This window comes from Ixodes scapularis, unplaced genomic scaffold (genome assembly GCF_016920785.2).
Source record: "Ixodes scapularis isolate PalLabHiFi unplaced genomic scaffold, ASM1692078v2 PGA_scaffold9__187_contigs__length_104089568, whole genome shotgun sequence".
Taxonomy (NCBI): Eukaryota; Metazoa; Arthropoda; class Arachnida; order Ixodida; family Ixodidae; genus Ixodes; species Ixodes scapularis.
In genome coordinates, this window is record NW_024609884.1 from 2,832,924 (window position 1) to 2,855,674 (window position 22,751).

General features: G+C 45.6%; 1 protein-coding gene across 2 annotated transcripts in view; it reads left to right on the forward strand.

The window, feature by feature from the left end:
* The window catches only part of LOC8038095 (DNA topoisomerase I, mitochondrial), a 27,335-nt gene continuing 4,584 nt past the window's right edge, over positions 1-22,751 (forward strand). Inside the window, exons 1-12 of one of the 2 annotated variants that reach the window (XM_029995435.4) lie at positions 1-203; positions 661-703; positions 8,087-8,270; positions 9,210-9,441; positions 9,505-9,708; positions 11,076-11,176; positions 13,929-14,019; positions 14,104-14,228; positions 16,942-17,057; positions 17,185-17,429; positions 17,522-17,998; positions 22,494-22,748. In XM_029995435.4, coding sequence (XP_029851295.2) covers positions 156-203; positions 661-703; positions 8,087-8,270; positions 9,210-9,441; positions 9,505-9,708; positions 11,076-11,176; positions 13,929-14,019; positions 14,104-14,228; positions 16,942-17,057; positions 17,185-17,429; positions 17,522-17,998; positions 22,494-22,748 — 2,121 coding nt within the window. In that variant the 5' untranslated portion in view covers positions 1-155. The remainder of the gene's footprint in view (positions 204-660; positions 704-8,086; positions 8,271-9,209; positions 9,442-9,504; positions 9,709-11,075; positions 11,177-13,928; positions 14,020-14,103; positions 14,229-16,941; positions 17,058-17,184; positions 17,430-17,521; positions 17,999-22,493; positions 22,749-22,751) is intronic. The other variant, XM_040501466.2, reaches the window with a different exon arrangement.

Sequence of the window (22,751 nt, forward strand, 5' to 3'; positions counted from 1 at the left end):
TGGACGCATGCGCACTCAGGCTGTGGTAGTGCAATGTGTGAACAGCCGCGCATGCGCACTGAAGCAAGTGTCGGACTTAGTCTACGGCGCAGCGACGGGTCTTTGTCGCCATAGTGTGCTGGAAGTGAAGGCTGTTGTTCTGCCGGGGGGTTGTGATGTTAGAGATGAATTCTCTCGAAGGCGGTGCAACAACGGGGATCAAAGTGAGTATATCTCGATTAAACCCTACGAGTCCACCATGAGAGACGGTCATTTTTGTGACTACGCTCAATGTTAAAGCTTCCAACCTGATGGGGGGTACGCGCCGCCGAGCCGCAATTTTCTAAGTCGCAATGGCGACGAATTTGTCTAAGTCCTCGTTCGTCGGCGTTCGTTGAATCGGGCAGAAGTCGCAGGTTGCGCGACTGTGCTCGCAAATTGAACTCGCTGGGGGAAATCGGTGACCTGGAAAAGGACGAATTTCACGCGTGGTTCGTTAGAGAAAGATCTTTTTCCAGTTTGACGACCGGTAGCTTTTGTTTCCCGAACTGGTGCGAGGGGCCAAGTCCAGCGTGGTGGCGGCCATCGCACCGCTTCCGCGAGCGGTAGCCTTTGAGCGTCGTTCTCGGACACTTTCCGGGCTTGACTCTCAAATGGCTTCATTTGATTCTTTTCCCACAGCCGCCGAACGAAGGCACAAGGGACTGCAACAACGTCCTACACGGTAAGCGATCTTAACGAGACCCAGGTCTCTGCGTGTTTCTCCCGTTTGTCTGTAGCGTACGCTGTGGAGCATCGTTAAAGTTCATTCCTAGAGTCTGGGGCGAAAAGTCTTTTTTTTTTTTTTCTTTCTTATTCGTCCCTGGCGTGATCGGCGCGTGTAGGGAAGTTACTGCTGCGCCAACGTTTGTCCCGCAGCCCGCGTGTGCCGAAGTGGATGTTAATTTTCCACGTGATTCGCTGCAGCTTTCGCGCTTCTCGTACGCCAGTGACCGTTTCTTTCGGAAGTACCAGAGCTGAACGAGGGAATTCCACTTTGCCATCCGGAGGAAGTGTGCGGCCGATCGCGGAAGCCTGCCCCAACTACGTCGCAGCTGCGACACTTGAATCCCCAGTTTGCCGTCCTCTCACCGAGGCGCAGCGTCGATGACCGCGTGGTATCGGCGTGCGACGTCCCTTGCTGGCCAAAGGGTGACGTTCTCGTCCAAGCGCGCTCTCTTATGAAGCTCGAGGCAGTGCGCTTTTTTTCTTTTTTAACAGACTCCCTTTGGGCCAACAAATATCTATCCAAGCGCAGCTGTTTGCAAACGGCAACTCGTTATAGAGCTTCGTTTTAATTTTTTTTTTTGCGTCTTAATTTTTTGAAGACAATACCGTTTAAAGGGAACTTTTCGTGATCTCAATTAAATCTGGTTTGTCAGGTTTAGTAAGCTGAGCATCACATAGTGACCCTCTATCTCTAATGCAAGTTGTTTACCTAGGTAGCTAATATTGCAAGATTCAAATTGAATCGTTCATGGTAACACCTGCGTGTAAAATTACGAGACTTTTTTTTTTTCATGAAATAAGTTTTTTTTTTTTTATGTAGTTTAAGGGTGCACAAAATGACATATAATTTCCCTGGATGCTGACAACACTTGTAAGCTTTTATTCATTTGCTATTGTTTGCGAATATTCGAAATTTCAAATAGTAGTTCTGAATAATACACAATTCGATAATCGCTTCGAAAAGAACTGCACTATTCGCGTTTTTCGAAGTGTTGATTGCAGCGGGTTAGCCCCGCTGGGTGCACTTCTTACCAAGCCCCGGTGCGCTGCGGGGAAGCAAAACCCGCGGAAGTGAGCTCCGCGGGTGTTGCTTCTCCGCATTACATCGGTGCTCGCAAAAAAGCGCACTTAACGGGGTAACCCGCCGCGATAAACAATATCGTAATTACGTGCTCAAGAAAAGCATACATTCAAAGCGGGATGGTGCACCCGTGCCGACTGTATTTGAAAATAAATGGAAACTTTGTGAATGTGTATATCTACATTGTAGTAAAAGTTTCAAAATTAAACTTTTATGGAAAAGTATACACCTTTCCAAAAAACACTCGACCCCAGGGGCAACAAGCTGTTTTCGAGCCCAGTCATTTAGTTTGAGGCTAGACCCTCACCGTCCCTCCTAACCCTAACCGAGTGGACTGTGATATCAAGAGGCGCAGCCTGCGTAGGCGCTGTTTCAAACGCTGCTGGCGGCTAAATTTTCGTCTTTTCCCGCTATATTTTGTGTTTCATGTTTCCCGAGGACATTGACATTGAGAAAGCATTGTGCCACATTTAAAAAAAAAAAAAAAAAGGCACGAAAAACTGTAAACTATTTTTGTTGGGTACGTGCGCGACAGAATGAATGCGACTAGAATGTATAGTTCTAGTTATTTTTTTTTTTCTTACGATAAGTTTTGACGGCGCCGCGGGATTCGCCGCATGTGAAACGACAAAGCGCTTTGCTGACAAAAATAAATTGCAACAGGAGAGGGCCGAAAGGCATGCATTTTTCACGCTCACAAATAATGTTTTTACCGATGTACAGGACACGGACGTACAATTGAGGAAGTGTTAACATTGGAACAATATATTGTACATACCACACAATGCAGCATTATCCGAAAAGAATTTATTTGAGAAAGATCTCAAAATAACACAGTCACAGTCGATGACAGTCACATCTTGACGATCGGGCAGAATCCGGGATGACTTCGTTTTGGGGCACGTTTTGGGGAGAACTTCCTTTTTTCACAACCGCACCAAGGCAAGGAAACAAACGCGACTGACCCATTTTTCACCCCAACTCGGACAACTATTTTTGGAGATTACTGAGGATTCTACGGGGATTATCTCTGGGAGGGGGGAGAACAATGTTCGCAAAATCGCGTCGAGTGTCGTTCGACGTCCTTCACCTCCTTCGTTTCCCGTGAATGTCGAGCAGAAAAGCTTGAATGGCAGGCACTTACCAGCCTTATTTCTCACAATGGAAGATAACACAATAAGGGTACGCAGCACGCATAAAAAAATATTAAGTGGTAACTTTCAAGAGGGGCGAGAAAACGTTGAATGCAAATCCCCAAAAACGTAGGTAGAGAACCGCTCTGAGCAGGTCTTCACAGTCCCAGAGAGTGGCAGAAAATTTCTAGCTGATAGAGGGCGCGAGAGTCGCACCAGCCGCATCAGCAACATGGCAGTGGCCTTGGAGCGGTTTGGTTTTTTGGAAAGGTGTATACTATGTTAGGCAGGGATGCTTTTACAACCTGTGTTCATCATGCGTGACTCATTCTTTTTTAACTCGAGATTAAAGAAGGAATATTTTATATATCAAGATTCGTAAATTCACTCAATTGGTATAGTTGGCCATCTATATAGGATTCATTTTATGTCAAATCCATCGTTTACTCGCCATCCCAAGGCACCAGACCTTCTGAGATCACAGTTCATAAATATAGCTAGATTAAGCTTAGCTTATGAATGAAAAAGTGGAATAACCTTTACAGGTTTAGCTGGGTTTTCGTCTAAGCATTATGCAATGGTAGTGAAAGGCATGGAAAAACTATTCGATATTGGAATCAAACATATTCGGCCAAAACCACTATTTGCTACGAATTCGCTTCGGACTCAAAATCCACTATTCGCACAAGACTATTCATTTCAATACTTTCGGAACAGACGGGCGAGTTGTAGAGAAAAAAAACTGTCACCTGTGCCTTCCCAGGAACATGTCTGTATAGCCCTCTGACTGTGAACAAGTTGTCCTGAAATGAAAATAATTAATGTGTTTTGCACGCTCCGGGGTCTAGGTCGTTTTGCCAAGAAACCGCTCTGCATTGGCTGGGTACTCCAAGGTGATTGTTCCGTTTGTGTGAGGCAGAATTTCGAGGTTAAACAAAGCGATTGAATAAATGCTGTAGTATGAGCACAAGTTGTTCCATTCTGAAATTGTTTTCAATTTGTACTCCATACTGCATTGCACTTTGTTAGCAACAGGAACATGAATGAAATCTTTCAGCTGTAATTTGCTAGTGGTTGATGCCCCACACTGCTGGCACCAGATAACAGAGGCAGCCTGAAATAGCACGCAGGAAACATAGTACAGCACTTTCTGCCATGCTGGACATCTGTACCTGTTCTGTGCAGGGATCAGACAGCTCCGTGAAATTCTTGAATGCCTCGGATTTGGATACAGACCTTTGAAGGGCCCTTCAGTCTCCTTGGAAGTTGCAATACTCCTTGTATTCCTTGAAAACTGGGAAATGAACATGTTTTTGTGAATCTCAGTGCTTTGAGAAGTTTTTTGCTCACGGGAGGCATATGCGGAAGCACAGACTCCAGAATGCACACAGTCCAATAGCATTGAAAAAGAAAGAAGTGCACTCTTTTTGGAAACTTGCTTTTCAATGAACACAGTGCTTTTCTTGAGTCATCCTAGCCATGGCGATGTGTAGTGGCGTGCAACATTATCACGGGAGAAAAGCGCTCGCCCGATTGCCTTGGCAACCGTCATGGCGGCATCATTTTTTTGCTGCCAGGCACATTGCCGTCAGCTTGACCATTGGAAAATGTGTTCTTTCTGCAAAATTTGCCTGCTCCGTGCGCAGGAAATGTATCTTACAATTTTAATCCGGCTAAGATTGTATCTTGCGATACTCTTTGCGAAGCCGCCAACACTTGCATAACTCGTCGCATTAATTGTATTGTCCAACATGCCCCTGTATTAGCAGGTGCTTCAATCCAGTCTAAGGTGTCCCGTGTCATTGCCACTTTTTCTTTGTGTTACCTTAAATTTTGTCTTGTGACACTCTTGAAATCCTTAAAATGCCCTTGAATCTTGCATCAAAAATTCTGTACGAACCTGTGTTTGGAAGTGTGGAGAGTTTGCTGTTTGCTAGAGTTAAAGGGCCCTGTAAGGACTTTTTTTACTGGTTTTTAATTTGCACCAAACCTGAGCGCACTGAATGTAGTAGCTTAATGAAAATTTTCTTTTCTCCAATTTCGCTTTATTTTAAAAGTTATAGGCAAATTAAAATGACAAAAACAAGCAAAAAATAACCTCCCTCATGACGTCCTTGGTTGCTTAAGTGGTTGTGAACAAGAGGAGGGGTAGTGAGCTCAGCGAGCGCTCACGGCTGCCGCACTCCGTGTTGACGGCGCGAGAGGGCGCCATTAATGCATGTTCTGGATAGGCTGTATGCAGCCGGCAGCCAGAGCGGCTCTCATTGCATTTGCTGCGCGATTAAACACTAATATGGCATGACACTTCATTGGCCACAAATGACAGCAAACACGGGGTAAAGATCAGTTCAGAATGGAAGCTGCTTCGCGCTGCCATACCGCGAAACAGCCAAACCGCAAGACAAAGCTGCTCGCCAAAGGCCTTCGGAACGCTCGGAGCCGGTCGGATCCTCCTGTCCATACGACCGCAGTGCCGCCGCATACGTCCGTGACCTTTCCGTGTCGGCGCCTGATCCCACTACTCCTTTCTAGTATGCGCCGCCTTTTCCACCGGTTGGTGGAGGGTGTGTCGACGGGTCATTTCTTGTTTCCGTACTTTATGAACTGCATTTGCTTCTTTTCTGATCTAAAATACCGAACAAAAACTACTTTTATAAATAATTGACACGGTTTGCGCCACTTATCTTTTGTATTTCGACTGAAAGAGGCTTTTAGCAGCTCTGACCAGTAGTAAGCCCAGGACCAAAGACGTCACATATTGCGCGCTTTCGGTACCGTTGGTCACCCCCATCGGTGGAGGAGGTTTCCGCGTCGTCGGGTTAAAATATGATGGGCACTGATATTTAGTTAGTCTCTCCGTGCCCGCTGGCTTGCCCGAACCCCAAGAGACGTTGAAACCGCAAAAAAGGTAGATGTTTAAATATGATTGCAGGGCCCTTTTAAGGATTTGGCATGGTACTTTCCCCTTTATTGTTAATGGCTGAGTCCTATTTATTTCGTTTGAAAAAGAAATTGTAGAGTTGCATTATCTACCACTGTAGGGGGGAAGCCTGCACCTTCTGCTCCAGAACTGGCCACGAAAACTAATGGCGAATTCACTGTTCGTTTTGGAGTGTGCCAGGATCACCAGTCCAGATCCGAAATGGAGCATGCAATACGAACGGAGTCGCTCCGCGTCCGGATCCCAAATTGAACATGACCTCTCCTCTGCGATCGGCAGATGCCTTCCCGTCATCCACCTTCCCGAGAATCCCCCTCCCGCTGTCCCGGATCTCGAAGCACATGTTTTCACAATCTCGTCGCTAACAACACGTGTTCAACGCACGAGCAAAGTTGATCGTGATGTGAAACATGTGTGTCGATAGGCGATGTGCATCAGCGTAGCCCACTTGCCTCTTCATCGGGATACTCGTGAACGGTGTCCAAGTACTTTTCGATTTTCGGCCTCTTCTGCGGAGGTCCGAGAAGGCAGTCGAATTGATGCGGGACATACAAGCAATCCTCGTTGTCGCTGCTACTTGGACGGCTGCTGCTGGAGGAGCTGCTTGAGCAACTCGACGACAGATTGTCATCAAGCAGCAGCAGCAGTAAAGCGGGCAACACTTCACGAGCGGTTATTACGAATTCTTCCGAGGCGAGACGCCCAACACGAAAGAAAGTCTCAAGTGCGCACCGAGGGCTGGCCAGACTGGCTTCCGGTTGAATCCGCCGAAATCGGCGGAGCGACTTTTCTCGGATCCGAATCGAGATCTTAAGTGGGAGCTGATCCAAAATGATGAGTGAAACACGTCCGTCTCAATCCCAATTGCCCAGTGAAATAGGTGCGCTCCAGAAAAGTCGATCCTGGCGCACTCCAAAAAGACCAGTGGAATTAGCCATAAGTGAGAAAAAGCCTTTTCTTTGTGTGTGTGAACAAAGGTAATGTTAACAAATCATGTCATAGGTGGGGAGGGTGGAGTTGTGCCATGTTTCATAACTTGGGTAGGATGAGCCAATTGTACTGGAAAAAAAAGAATGGTTTGGCACGTGGTTGCTAGGCCACCTGTTCGGCGCTGGGTTCATAACTTTTTGCCTTAGCCTGCTGCTGCCCCTTCCTCTTCTTTGCTACGACTTGGCTGTCTATTGTTATGGTGTGGAAGGTGCAGACTTTTCCTCTGCAGAGAAGGCTGTGCCGCCACACTAACGTGATAGTTGGCAGTGCTGTCATGGAACTCGACCCTTAACCCCTAACCGTTTTGGACTATGCATACCGTCCACCTAGAGCCGTCCCCAAACCATTTAGGACAAGTGTAGCCAGTCCGCGCACCTTACCTCGCCCCTTGGCTGTTTTGGACGAACCAGGCTTATTCACAGCTTAGTTTGCAGCACTGTTCAGAAATAGGAGTGCGTGTTTTTTTTATTGTACACCTTAAGGATGGTGACCGATTGTGGAGACACATACAACCCAAGCTGCACTTGCAATTCAAAACTGAAGGGAAAAAAACAACGGTTGGGGTTAAAGGAGTACTCCAGCATTTTCTTCATACTCCCCGATTCGTCTGAAAATCTGATCTGATAAACACACCAATGAACACCGCTGAAATAGTTAACCAAATATTGGGCCAGAATATTTTTCACAGTAATTGAATTTACAATTTTGGTCCTCACCGTGTTTTTCAAAGTACAAGTCTGTACTGGCAACAATGAAAAAGTGACGTCAGGGGAAGGCAGGGGTTCTTGGGACTGTAGACTTCGTTCCCAACTGATTACAAGCAGTTTCAGGGTGTCAAATGAATGCTTTGCAAGCTTGTTGCAGCATTTGTGCAGCAGCACGAAACTAGTGCTCTGCATAGTCCATTTTGAGACTGCCCACTCAACCTGCAACCCTGCCTTCCCCCAACTTCACGGCATTGAAAAGCGCAGGTATATTTGAATGTTGGTTTTGGCATCATTCACAATAACTACTCTGAATTTCGCGATATTGAACAGCATTCCAGAAAGAGTAAAGACCATTGATTCTGAATATATAGTTGGAGTAGCTCAAAAAATTGCTGGAGTTAACAGGTTGGGGAGCCAGGCATTGTCGGTGATTGACGAGCGAGTTAATTTTAGTGCGTGGATGTTGAAAAAATGGTGACATCTATAGTTTCAGGCAGTCTGACAAACGGCATCAATGGGGTGGTGAGCAGCAGCCACCACAAGTCCTCATCGGACAAGCACCACCACAGCAGCAGCAAGCACCACAAGAGCAGCAAGGAGCATAACAAGGACGACCACCACAAACACAAGGACAAGCATAAGGACAAGCATAAAGACAAGTCCTCCTCGGGGTGAGCGAAGACCATTCCCTGTGCACTAGTAGCTTTTCCTCTTGCACCTGGACCAAAAAAAAAAAAAAAAAAAAGGCATTTCAAAAGCTTCACACTTAATTTTTGAGGCATCTCTGCTTTAGGAATGAGGTACAAAACATGCCCAGTTTTCTCCAGCAGGAATGGACCATATGCAAACTGCAATGTTTAAAGGAAAATTTGTCATGGAGTCCACTCGTGCCATTTGTGGCATGGTCCAACACCACGTGTGTTGCCTAGCATTTCAGCCAGCTCGAACTGCATAGGATGTAGCTGTAGCATTGGTGAAGAATGGCGTACCTGTCCCCATTGAAGGATGCTGTTGAGGCATTTATGTGTGCCACCGTTTTTTTTTACAGAACATGCAACTAGGCTTCTGAGGCCAGATTCCCGAAACTTTCTTGTGACAAAAAAAGTTTGTAAATTTATCTTTCAACAAAGTTACAAACTTTTGAGTATTCCCGAAGCAAAATGTTCGTAAGTTTTGCGTAAGTTACGACGAAATCTGCAACTTCTGCAAAACTTGCAAACATTTTGCTTCGGGAATACTAAAAAGTTTGTAACTTTGTCGTAAAATAAATCTACAAACTCTTTTCTCAAAAGAAAGTTTTGGGAATCTGGCCTCTGCTTCATCGTTGGGTTCAATCCCGCCAGAAAAAAGCCAGCCAAGAACCGACTCCTCGGAGCTTCCCTTCTTCGCCTCGGTCAGGCGCAGATGTGACACGGGGCTCCGAGTGTCAGGAAGGGCAGACACTGGTAAAGTCACAACTAATTGTAAGCATAGGTGGCGTTGGTAGCAGACGAGCGGATGTCAGGGATAGCCACGAGTGGGGTTGGGTTGTGCGTCCCAGGGACGTTTGCTAGTTGTGTGCACCGCTAGGCTTAGCGGGAAACCAGACTTTGTGGGGGGCCGGCTCGCAGGTCCGGTGGAGGCACCTCTTCTTCGTCCAAGCACCGAGACGGCCACCAGTCTTCTTCTTCTTCCAAAGACCATTCTGGCAAGGAGCATAAGTCGTCATCTTCCAAGCCCAAGGATGACTCGACGAACGAGGTGAAAAAAGAGCCCTCCTCAAAAGATGGCCAGACTGGCGAATCAAAGCACAAGGAGAGTAGCAAGGACAAGGAAAGGCATAAGGACAAGCACAGAGACAAGGTGAGGCGTTAACTTTGGGTCAGGGCTAGGTACGGTCTCGCTGCAAGCGCCGGTTTGGCGCAGGAGAAGCACCGTAGCTCGGACAAGCGCCACGAGGGGTCCAAGGTGACCGTGAAGCAAGAGGCAGCCCGCAAGGAGGGCTCCCCGGCCAAGGCCCCTCGGCCCGAGGCTGCGTCGCCGCCTCATCCGCGCATGACGCTCGAGACGGAGACTGTTGTCATCAGCGAGGTGAAGGGCGAGGTGCTCAGCGACGATGACGTGCCTCTGGTGAGCTTGTTTGGAACGCTCCTGCGGCTTCGTGCCTCCAGTACATATCGTGTCCACTGGAGCCAATTTGATGGAGCACGGCCAAAGTGCCAAGCCAGACGTACCCTTCCATGATCGCATTCTTTACCTGCACGCTGGTCTCTCTATCTGCATTTTACACTCTACTATCAGGGCGGGTTTTCTCAAAGCGATGGTAAACCCATTTTGGTAAACCACGGTGCCTAGGAAGGAAAAAGTACCTAGGTAACTGTAATAAACGGCTGGATATAGAACAACAATAATTATTTTTGATTGGGCAGTAAGATGTGCCATCTATCGGTGAAACAAGCCAATCATTTTGTTTATCCTTTTTTTCCGCTGGTTGTTATCGATCTAGTGTGGTATTTTAAGTCAAAATATAGTAATGTTGTACTTGAAGACCAATTTATTTTCTTCAGATGGTACGAAGAAATTTTAGCTACTGTGCTAGAGTTTGTCGACGAATAGTCGAAAATGTAAGAAACATTTCCTTCAATATATTTTGCCATAAACAAGGCATAACTTTTCTGTGTGCCTTTTAGTCTGGCAACGCCGGTGCTGTAGTCTTGTTTTTGTTCCTTGCGACGCACGTTTCTGCGATTCCTGCTGATCTAAACTGTTTGCCCTCTCTTCCGTTTGCCCATCCGATTTACCGGTGACGAGAAGCTAAGCTTCTCGTCACCGTTGAATTCCTGGCCACCGGGGATATGTAGAAACCTCGATGCTGTCGGCGTACTGTCGGCGCACTGCGAACGAAAAAAAAAAACAGTACAATGTCCCAGCTGTTCACCCAGAACGAAGGCTTTATCGAGGATAACCCCCTTTCTCCGCAAAGTAATCGCTGCTCACGAGTTGGCGTGCATAGTGTAACAAAATAAATGTGTTAGTATAAATATATACCAACACTCGTTCGCAAAACATTTTTTTACTCACCATAAAAACACTTGCAAGGCTTATGTACCGTCATATGTCTTGGATCCCGGACTGCTGAAGAGTGATGCGTTCGCGGAATGCTGCCGTCGGTTAGTTTAGTACTCCCTGTGAACTACCGCTTTGCTTGACGTGCTAATAGGTTGATGGTGCGTCATTAATATAACAGCCAGATCGAAATGAATGTTCAGCAGAACCAAGCAGAACTATTAACCCTCATTAAGCGACGTCGCGGCCATTTTGCTTGTAGGTACTGCTCCTCCCTCGGCGCCCCTGCTCTCCCAGTCACGTGACCTAGAATTCCCCCTTCTAGTGACAATAGTTACCTTTAACCCACGGTTCGCGTTCGAGAAAACGGGCCCAGGAATGATTCATTTCTTTTTTTTGTTCCTCTTTCTTGTTGCTTTCTGGGGCCTCAGTCTGCACGGAAACCTCAACGGTTGTCTGACCCTAAGGTTCTACCGAAGGCAAAACGGGCTCTGGAGTCTGATTCTGAAGAAGACCAGCCACTCTCCATCAGGTAACTGCGTTTATTTCCAAAGCAAGCTGTTAGTCTGCTGTGAAAGGGAGGCAGACTTTAGAAGGGGAGGGGCACTACACGCTTCTATATCTCAGTAGTTGCACACAGTGCTATCATACGTATGGGGGCGAAAGCGTAACCCGACTTGAAGAGGTAGGAAAAGGGCAACTCCTGTCTTACCCTCTCTTTTCTACCCCTTTGGAGATTAGCCCCTCACTTGAAACTCATACAAAAGCAGCTTTTCTCTCTCCCTTACTTTCTCAGCTCTGTGCGCAACTTGTGAGAATGAAATAAAGGTTCAATATTACCGTACCATATCTCTAACATCCACATCATTTTTGGAACACACCTTTATAGACATATCATTCGATACTTAGAACTTTAAAGGTTTGTTGACGCAACCAATCGAGTGTATGCATGAGCGTGCATCTGTTGCGAATGAGCGGGGTCAAAATCACCTTTATGGACAAAGGCTTTTGACTGCATATTGCATAACAAATTAATTGATAAACTTCATGAGGTGCTGACGCGTTTTAGGCGACGTGTTTTTGGTTCCTTGTGCTTGGATAAACAATATAAAAAACACAAGTTGCCAATTCTTTCAACATCAAAATCGTTGCACTACCCCTTTAAGGGAGGACCTAAAAGGGTAAACTTCTGAACCTTCGGCTTAATATGAATGAAATTTACACTGTATACTGACAGTTGTGAGGCAGAATGCAGTCCAAAGTTTCATCTATGTACTTGAATGGACCTGTTCCGGAATTCAATGCCATCTGGTGACTCAAATGGCAGTTTAACTTTTACAGTACTAATGGCAGCAATGGGGGGGGAACACCCATACTCTGCTGTATTTTATGGGGCGCCGTCACCTTCGCAGGTCCACGGTAAACGAGAATGTGCACTTTACTGTGCAGTTCTTTTTCTATCCCTTTCAGTGTTAATGGCATGAAAGATGCAACCAGTCAGAATGAAGCGCCAACCAGGCACGTAGCCAGGATTTTTTGAAGCCTTGATAAAGTTCTATACACCAAGGGGCTTTGAAGCCGAGAGTGTGCTACTAGCATATTGACTGGGCTCAAGTTAGAGATGAATGCTTACGCAGCTCTTGCATTCAATTCCTGCTTCACGTCGCGCTAACGTCTAGAATGTATAGTCCTCAGATCATCTGTTTAGGAGCATTTTCAACTTCTTCCTTCATCAGTAAACTGAAGGGCACCATTAGTGTAGCACATATGCCACTTTTCAGGTGATGATAGCTATCAAAGTGGCCAGACTGAATTCAGAAAAGGGTTCATTGTGAAAGAAATTATAGTTTTTATCAGGAACACACTGGCATTGTTTAGGAAAACTATCGTTAGAAAACTAATGTAGAACCCAACATTTTTCTTCACTAGATACGCAGCAGAATGCCTGGGGAGTGCAACTGTGAAAACAGTCTCCAAAAAGTAATTTATTTTATGCTAACATCGCGCTGAAAAATCAAACAGGTTTCTTGCCTTTTTTCTTGTCGACAAAATCTTGACATCTTTTCTCAAGAAATCCACAAAGTAAAAAAAACAATGCCACCACTGTATGACCAATTAGATTCCGCTTAAGAAAAACTATGAGAGAGCCTTTCCATTTGTCCCGTTACCAAACAATTGTTTTCTTAGGCGAAATTTATGCTGAAAAATAAAATGGAGAAAAACTTCTTCAAGAGTATCAAACCTTTACCTTTTTTTTTTTTATCGTCGGTGGACCGAAAAGAATTTATAAAATAAGAAAAAAAAACTGCTGTGTAAACAAGTGAAATTTTCTGTGAATACTCTAGGTGTTGATGGATGTAAATATGCCATTTTTCAAAATCGTTGCTTTTTGCACAAAAAAAAAAAATTTTTTTTCATGGGTAGTGTCCCCCTTAAATATGAAATATTGTCCCTTGTTTTGAATTCTTTCTATTTTATTATTCAGATAACCTTAATAAGGAGCCCATATGATGCCACATACTTAAGCTGAGACCTGATGAATGATTTGAAAGCTAGAAGACTAGTTTTGGTATATGCTAAAAACAATTTTTGTCTAATGAACCCCAATGACCAGCTTGCCTTATTTACAATGTAACCCATGTGTTCATGCAAGCTTTGGTTATCAGAAAAAGCAAGTCTTAACTTTTTCAAGGTTGCAACACATTGTGGTTCTGCTCGTTGATATAAATTTGGTTTTGTTGATGTTCACATGCATTTGCACTACACGATGAAAAAATTCTGCATTGAATGCACGGCATTTGTTGGCAGTAGACAGTTTTTCGTGGCGTAACTACAGTTGCGCTGCTTCTTCGTGCTTTTTCTTTTTTTTGGGAGGGGGGAGGGTGAGCGAAGTGGAGGGAAGGAGGAGCTTACCGCAAAATACCGGGCAAGCGCCCACTCAAACCTTGGAGATAATCGCAAAAAAATGGGGGGTGGGCACTTGTCCGATCATCAATTTTACATATAAATGTACTGTGCGTATTTTCTCAGATCTCACAAATTTGGTAATAGGCACTTAATGTGGAATGGGCGGATGTGGGGTATTCTACGGTAATATATGAAGGTTGAATTTTGTGCAGGGTGACTACCCTGCCCAAAAGGTTTGCCGTCTTTTAGATCAATAAATGAATAGGATCTAGGGGTGAGAGAGCAAGCTCGCCACCGACCGACCTAGCAAGGTCTCTTGGGGGCTTAATGGCTGTTGGACGGTTGTGAAAAGGGAATTTTTTGTGTTTTGTCACCAGGACCCAGAAAGCCACCAAAAAGGTCAAGTCTGAGGAAAAACCCAAGAAGCGCAAGGCGGACAACGAGAGTGACTACGAAGACGACATTAAGGTGAGCCTGTTTTCCGTGCCGGAGTTTGGGGCTGCGTCCAACTTTCTGTTGGGTGGACTGCTCTAACCGCATCTGTCGGTCCAGCCGGCCAAGAAGTCGATGCCCAAGAAGGCCAAGCTGACGGAGGTGAAGACAGAGTCTGAGCCGACTGCTTCCAAGAAGAAGAAGGGCAGGGCCAAGAAGGAGGAAGAAGTGGAGGTGTGGAAATGGTGGGTTTCCCTTAGGAGCAGCGCCTTTCTCAACAAATGAATGTCCCAAAAGGGTTCTTATCTCTGGGCTATTCGCGACTCCAACTAACTGTAGGTGGCGCGACTCATTTTCCAAAATGGCGGTTATAGTGAGGGTCGGAGATGCGTGCCGCTGTTGAGCCTGTCTAGGGTGCTGACTTCACTCTGTGTCACAAATTATTTCTGGCAATACCATGAAGCTAGGGTGTTATGAGCGCAGGTCACCTCTTTACCCTGGAAACAAAAACGGTGTTTAGTGTAATATTTACGCAAGGATGCTCGTTTTAATTCTGGGGCGAAACCGAAACTAATCCATATTTTGGATTTAATTTTTTCTCGATATAGATCTTAATTTCGAATTCTTTCATAACTCAAGACGTGCTTCATATCGTAATTTAAGAGAAGTTATTCGTGGAAAGTTTCTTTTGTGCCATACATGTTCGATCCAGGCTGATAATCGTAGTTGTTGTGGTTGTTGAAAAAATCAGTGCTGATATTTGTGCGTTCTTGCTGCGTTTTCTCACTTAGATAATTGTAATGAGAAATAATGAACTGTGGGCATTTTAATGGGTTTTGAGCATTTAGATGATTAATTGGTTTAACATAATTCCCAGCACAAGAATAAGAGAATAATTCCAATTTTCACAATATGTCCACAAAACGTATAAATTAATAAGCGCTGTTCTCACTGCAACAACCCAAAGACGGAATTCGAGTTAGACAGCTGAAGTGTGTGTGTGTTTTTTATAGCAACGCTTGACGCATAGGACTTTATATTGCATTCAGTGTTTGACTGTTTGTCCATCTTGATAACGATATCAGTTTTTCGTATGCTAAAAAAAGAACAAAATTATAACTTTCTGGAAAGACTATTATGGTTAAATGGCATATTTTCGTGATTTTGGCGTTAATTGGGGGCATACGTTGCCGCGATTTATATTAATAATAATAATAATAATAAATTCAGATATTTTAATACGTAATTTTTCAAGCTCTGATATATTTGTTGCTTATGATCTAATTTCAAACACGCAAACAAATATGACAATCAAAAGTGTGTTAATTATCATCACTGGTGCCAATTGCAGCATTTCTAATTACCAAATAAAAAAATAGTCTAAAATCAATTAAAACATTCTAGCTAACGTGAGAAATCCATGTAAAGTTAATCCATGTAAAGTATACTTTGCCATCAAACTCGCGACTTTTGACAATCGGCGAAACGTCCAAAGTCGCCGCCAATATACTTCCAGATCAAATGCCCAAAAGTTAAAAAAAGCCCTTTTTTAATTACTAGTTTTTTCATTACCTTTGTTTACTTTTGTATTTGCTCGCCGTCGTTTTGCCAATCTCAGCCTTTCCAGTTCGAAGGAACGCCTACCTGCTTGTACGTCTGCTTACTGCAGCACGTTTCGTTCGTGTTGGAAGCCGGTGAACAGTAGTGAGTTTTAATATTGCGTATACGAGCGAACTCAAGCCCTGTGTGTTTGCGTTAGCTTTGCGCGTTCCACACTGCGTGTGCGCGGAGTAGAAATTGCGGTCTTGGATGGCGCATGGCGATGAGGCGCACGCACAATTTGGGGCACGCAACTCTAACGCAAACGGACACTGCTTGCGTTTGCTTCTATGCGCAATACTAAAACTCTCCAGTAAGGTACATTCCCATACCGGCTGCAGCACTACGTTGGGAGAGTGAAGAGCGTTGTTTGCATTCGGAAACAACATTTCCCGAGCCATGATCGCGAGCAGTTCCGCCATGCCCGCTGAGCAGGAGAATCGGGGGACCATCACTAGAGCGCTTCCCGTTTCTGCCGCGGGAGGGCGAGCGTCGAGCTGGAGACGCGAATAGTTTATAAATGAGCATTTGGGGGACATTTGGACTTGTGTCACCATCAAAGGATTAAGGGGGGGGGGGGGGGGGATCACACTGGTCCCACAATAAGTAACTTGCCAACAGATTTAAGAAAAAAGAAAAAGACAGTACATTTGAACCTTGTTTTCTGAAATTTGAATCATGAACTTGGTTGGACCGAGGTTTTCGTTTATTAACGTTGCAATTAATCTCCCAGGTAAGCATTTACAAACAAGATTCCACCACAAACTGCAGTGGTACTATGAGAATAAAGTTCAATGACCCTGGAAGCCGTGCCTAGCACTGCAGGAGAGAGTGTAGCCGTGAAAGTGAAACAAAAACGTTGCACCACTGCGAGGTGGGCCGTGCCTATACTCCGTTTCACGATAACTTGGCGAGCTGTGGTATGATCTGATATAGCCATAAATTATTTATTTTTATTGTAATTTTTTTATAAATTACAAGTTTGACAATTAAATTTCGTGAACCCGGGCATTATTCTATCCATTTTTTTTCTTTAAGGAGCAGTTATTGGTTTTGATGTATCACAATGAGTCATGCTGATTAGTTTTTCTTAAATAAAAAGTGTGGATCCGTGGTAGGGAAATTGTTAATTGGTGGAGGATTGATTGGGAACCCCTGAGAGCCTCGTAGAGTGGCAGCCAGCGTTCGGCTAAGTGGCTGGTCTCTACAAAGAGTCGGCCGCCCCTCTGAGGCCTCTGGTTTCTGAGGATAAAGAAGGATCTTTGACTGGCCACAGAGCAATGCGTAACGACTCAAAGCAGCATGGCAATAGGGTCTTGGACAGCGTGTGCAGTGTAAGGCTCTGGTTTGCTTGCCCAGGTGGGAGGAGGAGAAGCACGACGATGGCAAGAAGTGGCGGACACTGGAGCACAAGGGCCCCGTGTTTGCACCTCCGTACGAGCCGCTGCCCGACAACGTCCGCTTCTTCTACGACAGTGAGTTTGGAGCTTGAAAGGCGTGGGCCAACCGGCAAGGCGAGGCAGGAGGCGGGGATGTTGCTGCCTCGTCTCGCACGCTGCCCTGGCCACGAGGGGGCGACACGTAACACGGGCGTCTTTGCAGACAAGGTGGTCAAGCTGAGTCCCGCAGCGGAGGAGGTTGCAGGGTTCTACGGACGCATGTTGGACCACGACTACACTTCCAAGGAGGCCTTCAACAAAAACTTCTTCAAGGACTGGCGCAAGACCATGACTCCGAAGGAAGCGGAGCTGATTACCGACCTCAGCAAGTGCAACTTCAAGGAGATTGATGTGTACTACAAGCAGAAGAGTGAAGAGCGAAAGGCCATGTCCAAAGAGGAAAAGCAGGTCGGTTTGCCCAGTCTCTGGACGTCCCCACTTGGGGTTGGCGTAGGCCCAAGGTTTCTGATGGCCCCGAACGCCTTCTTGTTTTCTTCCAGGCAATAAAGGCACAGAATGAGAAGCTGCTGGAGGAGTATGGCTTCTGCATCATCGACGGCCACAGGCAGAAGATTGGCAACTTCAAAATAGAGCCGCCCGGGCTCTTCCGTGGCCGCGGGGAGCACCCCAAGATGGGCATGCTCAAGCGTAGGGTCATGCCCGAGGACGTCATCATCAACATCGGCAAGGAAGCGAAGATACCCCCACCTCCCGAAGGCCACCGTTGGAAAGAGGTGCGCCACGACAACACGGTGTCGTGGCTGTCGTCCTGGACTGAGAATATTCTCGGGCAGACCAAATACATCATGTTGAACCCCAGCTCCAAACTGAAAGGGGAGAAGGACATGCAGAAGTATGAGATGGCCCGCAAGCTCAAGTCCAAGGTTGGAGTCATTCGGGAGGACTACATGCGCGACTGGAAGTCCAAGGAGATGCGCATCCGGCAGCGCTCTGTCGCACTCTACTTCATTGACAAGGTGGGTGGGGCTGGCAGGGCAGTCCTTCCAGGTGCTTTCTGAGTTTATGACCAGCATAGATTTTGAGCCGACCTCACTCACCCCAGTTTCCCTTGTCAAAACTCACAATCACGATTTATTCAAAGCAGGGTCATCACAGACACTCACCATCACGATTTATAAGGTCATCACGCACACTCACCATTGGGATTAAACACAAAACCAAACCCGACTCGCCCACTAATACTAAACAGCGCACAAAATGTCGGCGGAAGAGAAAAGGACAGTAAAACAAAAGAGTGCTTTCTCCCAACTGATTTAAACGGAAGAGGAGGGAAAAGAAGCTATGAAAATTAAATCCCATGTGAAAGCAAGGACTAAAAAAAAGATACAGTAAAGGAAGAAACTATGTACAGACTAGATCGATAGATATAAGAAAAAAAAAGAAAAATTTTTCCATTTATCTTTTTTTTTCAATCTTTTTTTTTTCTTTTTCTTAAATATATCGATCTAGTCTGAACATATTTTCTTCATCTTTTTTCACCCCTTGTCTTCACATGGGGTTCAATTTTCGTAGCTTCTTTTTCCTGCTTTTCTCTTCTAAATAAATCAGTTGGGAGTCAGCGTTCTTTCGTTCTACTGTCCTTTTCTCTTCGCCGACGTTTTGCACTGCTTAATATTAGTGATGTACAAACTAGCTCAAATTACCACTTTGCTACTGACTCGCCCACGTCATTACGGTCATCACACAGCTCATCACGATCATTGCACTCACAGCTCATCACGGTTATCACACTAGCAGCTAATCACAATCATCGCCTCCCTGCTCATCATGGTCATCACACCCGCAGCTCATCACGGTCATCACACTAGCAGCTAATCACAATCATCGCCTCCCTGCTCATCATGGTCATCACACCCGCAGCTCATCACGGTCATCACACTAGCAGCTCATCATGGTCACCACACCCACAGCTCATCATGGTCACCACACCCTCAGCTCATCACGGTCACCACACACGCAGCTCGTCACGGTCACCACACACGCAGCTCGTCACAGTCATTACATTTGCTCAATGACCTCACTCAGAAATAGTTATCGTTCTCACCGTAGTCGCGGCTATCGTGCTCGTGTTGCGCGCATACAATTCCACCGCTCTGGCGCCAGCCGTCGCGTCGCCAAGAAAATCTTATTTGTATTTTTTGTTTTTGTGTGTGTTTCGTTTTGACTTTTTTTATCTGCCGGCTGAGATCTCGAGGAAGGCGTGCTTTGTTGGGATACAAGGGCGCATCATCTCGTGTCTCATCAACTATGCTTTACAGTGCATACTGTTCGTTTCAAGCATTCGCAACAATTTCGTGCAGGTATGGAGTGAGCATTTGCAGCATTGTATATTTGGGTGTTATTTATTATTGTTTAGACATGCACCGTAATGGGTATTTTACTGCTGCATAGAATAATATTGCGAACCTCTCTTTTGGTAGGACGGTTTGCCTGACAAGTCGTCGTCAAGTAGAACTATTTCGGAACGGTCTGTCTTTAGATATTTATCATCGTTCTTGCAGAGTATTTTTGCATAAAATAACTGCCTGGTGGATAAATGTTTTCTAAGAACCAACTTTTGGTTCTTCATCGTCGTACGTGGTCTCTAACGAGAAAATCATAGAAAATATGCGGATGAATGAACCGTACATCGATTGAATCAAAGTTTACAAAGCCGCCAAAAAAGAAAATTTTCTGCGGCTTAGTAAAAACGGACTGAAGAAGGACCTGCCAGGTAACGAAACGTTTCCGGCTTCATCATCAATCGCCACACAAGACTTAACCATCGAGGGCAATTATACTAGTTTGAATGCTATTACTCGCAAGTGCTTGTTCTCTCCCAGGTTAGGAAAATTTTTAGCTTTCAGTATTTTTGGGTAATTTATTCATTTTGAGCAATTAAATTGTTGCCTATTGAATTTAAAGGTATGGTTTCAATTAGAATCTTGCTTTGCATCATCGAAAATGACTAAATACACTCACATTAGAATGATATAGCACGCGCAGCACTTTACGGCGTTCTGAAAATATTTTCAATTTGGACGCGTTTCTGGGTGTCTGTTTCTTATCGGAGCGCATCTCCGCGCGAGCAATCCCGTTCCCCGTGGCCAAAACAACTGAATTCTATGATGTGCAATTATTTAGTATTATTTTATTTTGTCAGATGCAAAAGATAAGGCACTTTATCTCTTTGGGGCAGAAAAGGTTGCTTTTGTGCGCACATGCGCAAGCAAATATATCGGATGCTTTTTAATTATTTAGGTGCTGAATCTTCAACCTTTCCACTGTTATTTAGTGGTCCAGTCGAGCCCGGTTATAACGAAGTCAATACAAATTGGAAATATGTTTGTTATGTCTGAAATTCGTTACATGTAAAATAAGAATAAAAAAAAAAATTTTTTTAATGCACAGGACAACTGATGGCATGCAGCTTATAACAGAGGCTTTTATGATAACAACTGTCCTACTTTTGTGGATTTTCATTGTAAAGTAGCTATAATAAAGCCGCAGTTCTGTTATCACACTGGCGGCCATGCATGCGCATGTTACGCTGTGAGGTGCGCTTCTACTTTAGACAATTTACCCAAGGCAAGAAAGCGAGGAGCAGTGGATAAGCGGGGTGCATGCATTCTGCCGGTGCAACTTGGGGGCGCGGCATGGTGAATACGGCGGTCTCTTGTAACGTGCTTTTCGACGGACCAAAAAAGAGAGCTTCTGACCAGAGTAACATGATAGGTGACAAAGCTCCGGGAGTCTGTACAACAAGCAGGAATCAGCTGCTGCACAAGCTTGTTTCGCAGGCGCGTATGTGGTTTTGGACAACCCAGGTTCACGCGAAAACACAAGAGAATATTTTTTCTGATTCAATAAGGACTTTGACGATGCAGGTCCCTTTGAAGGCAGCTGTAACAGCCATTCACCGTGACTGGCGTGACGAACGCCGTCACGCTCTTTCCGAAATTTCGGATGGAGAGATTCGGCGGCCTGCACTTTTATCTTCAATTTTCAACCGAATATAAGGCCGGGAACCACAAAACTAGCTCATGCAAGCAAGAAAAAAAAAAAAAAAAAAAAACGCAGGCGAGGGAGAGCTTTGCTTTAAGATCACCAATGCGGTAATATAAGCGCAGATGAGGTGAGGGAGCAGGGGTGCAGCGGAGAGAATAGAGAGTAGAGAGAGGAGCACCATCTGTTGTAGAGCTGGGAAGGTATTTTGGATGAGCTTTGCTCAGACAGCGCACTGCGTCGCAGTTTGCTGCCCTATCCCGAGGCTCGTAAATTAGGTGAAGGTGACTTTGATTATTGCTGTGTTGATATTTATCCTTCGATAAATGAATTGTCGTATTCCTAATGCGACAATTCATTTATCGCATTAGGTAAAAAGTAAATTGGTGTATGTATGTTTATACATCCTGAACTTAGTCTGCCTCAACAGGCGACTTGTCTCAGCTGTAGATAAAGAATTTAGCCAGTGCTGTATCACCGCTAGTCTGGGGTCTTTAACGTGCACCACGCAGTAGTGATACACAACCGCACGCCGGTACGATGCTCATCCAGATTTGAAAGAGACTAGTGCAAAATGCAGAATCCCTGGGTTCTGCCTGCAGTGCAAGCTTTCACTCCACGTGCTCGGAGCTGGTGTGCGCTAGCCTACTTGGCCACCTATCCCCCTGAGCCTTTGTTTCAACAATGAGAGGAACATGCAATTTCTACACAAGAGGCCCCACGTAGAGCGGTCCCCCGGCTTCGACATCGCTGTAGGTTCAATGCCATACGGCAAAACACCACCAGTCCATTGGTGCCTCCTCGTCTGTCGTAAAGCGACAAGCGAATGCCCACTCCCCTTCCCCGTGCCACTGGTCGAAGGCGAAAGCTCAAGACGGCGCAGCATTTGCAAAGTGAGAGCTTCTTCGTCTACCAAGATGCCCCGGGAAATTCCGTGACCAAACCAGTTCAAGCAAATTCTAGCGTTCACAGATCGTCATACTCGCAACTCATCACGATCATCGCACTCACGCTCATGAGTGCTTGGAACTCGCACACTTATGATGTCTGAGTACTCGCACTCACCTTCACACTCGTGAGTTTCGAGAACTCACAATCACACTCATGAGTTCTCAAAACTGACGTTCACACTCAATTTTTCGAGACTTGTAGCCTCACTCACGATCGCCTCATATCTGGCGATGAGTGTGAGTGAGCAATGGTGATCGCACTCATGAGTTTTGCCGAGTCTCTAATTAAGCAGCAGTCGTGCGTAGGGCAGTCCTTTCAAGTTTAGATTGGCTTTCTTCAGAACTGTACCTCGTTTTATTGTTAAATCTACTATGGCACACGCGTGGCCTCATCTGTTTTGCGTGCGAGTCGACGGCTCAATCGAGTTGCGTTCGCACCAGCCGCTTTGGCAGGGTCGCATACTGAGCATGAAATGGAGCCAAGAAGGAGTTGGTCTGAAACGGACGTCTGTTGCAGCTTGCCCTGAGGGCGGGCAACGAGAAGGAGGAAGGAGAGACTGCGGACACGGTGGGCTGCTGCTCGCTTCGAGTGGAGCACCTGACCCTGCACGACAGCAAGGACGGCAAGGAGTTTGTGGTGGAGTTCGACTTCCTTGGGAAGGACTCGATCCGCTACGTCAATGCGGTCCCCGTCGAGAAGAGGGTCTTCAGGAACCTCAAGCTCTTCATGGAGAACAAGAAGCCCGCCGATGACCTGTTTGACCGGCTCAACGTA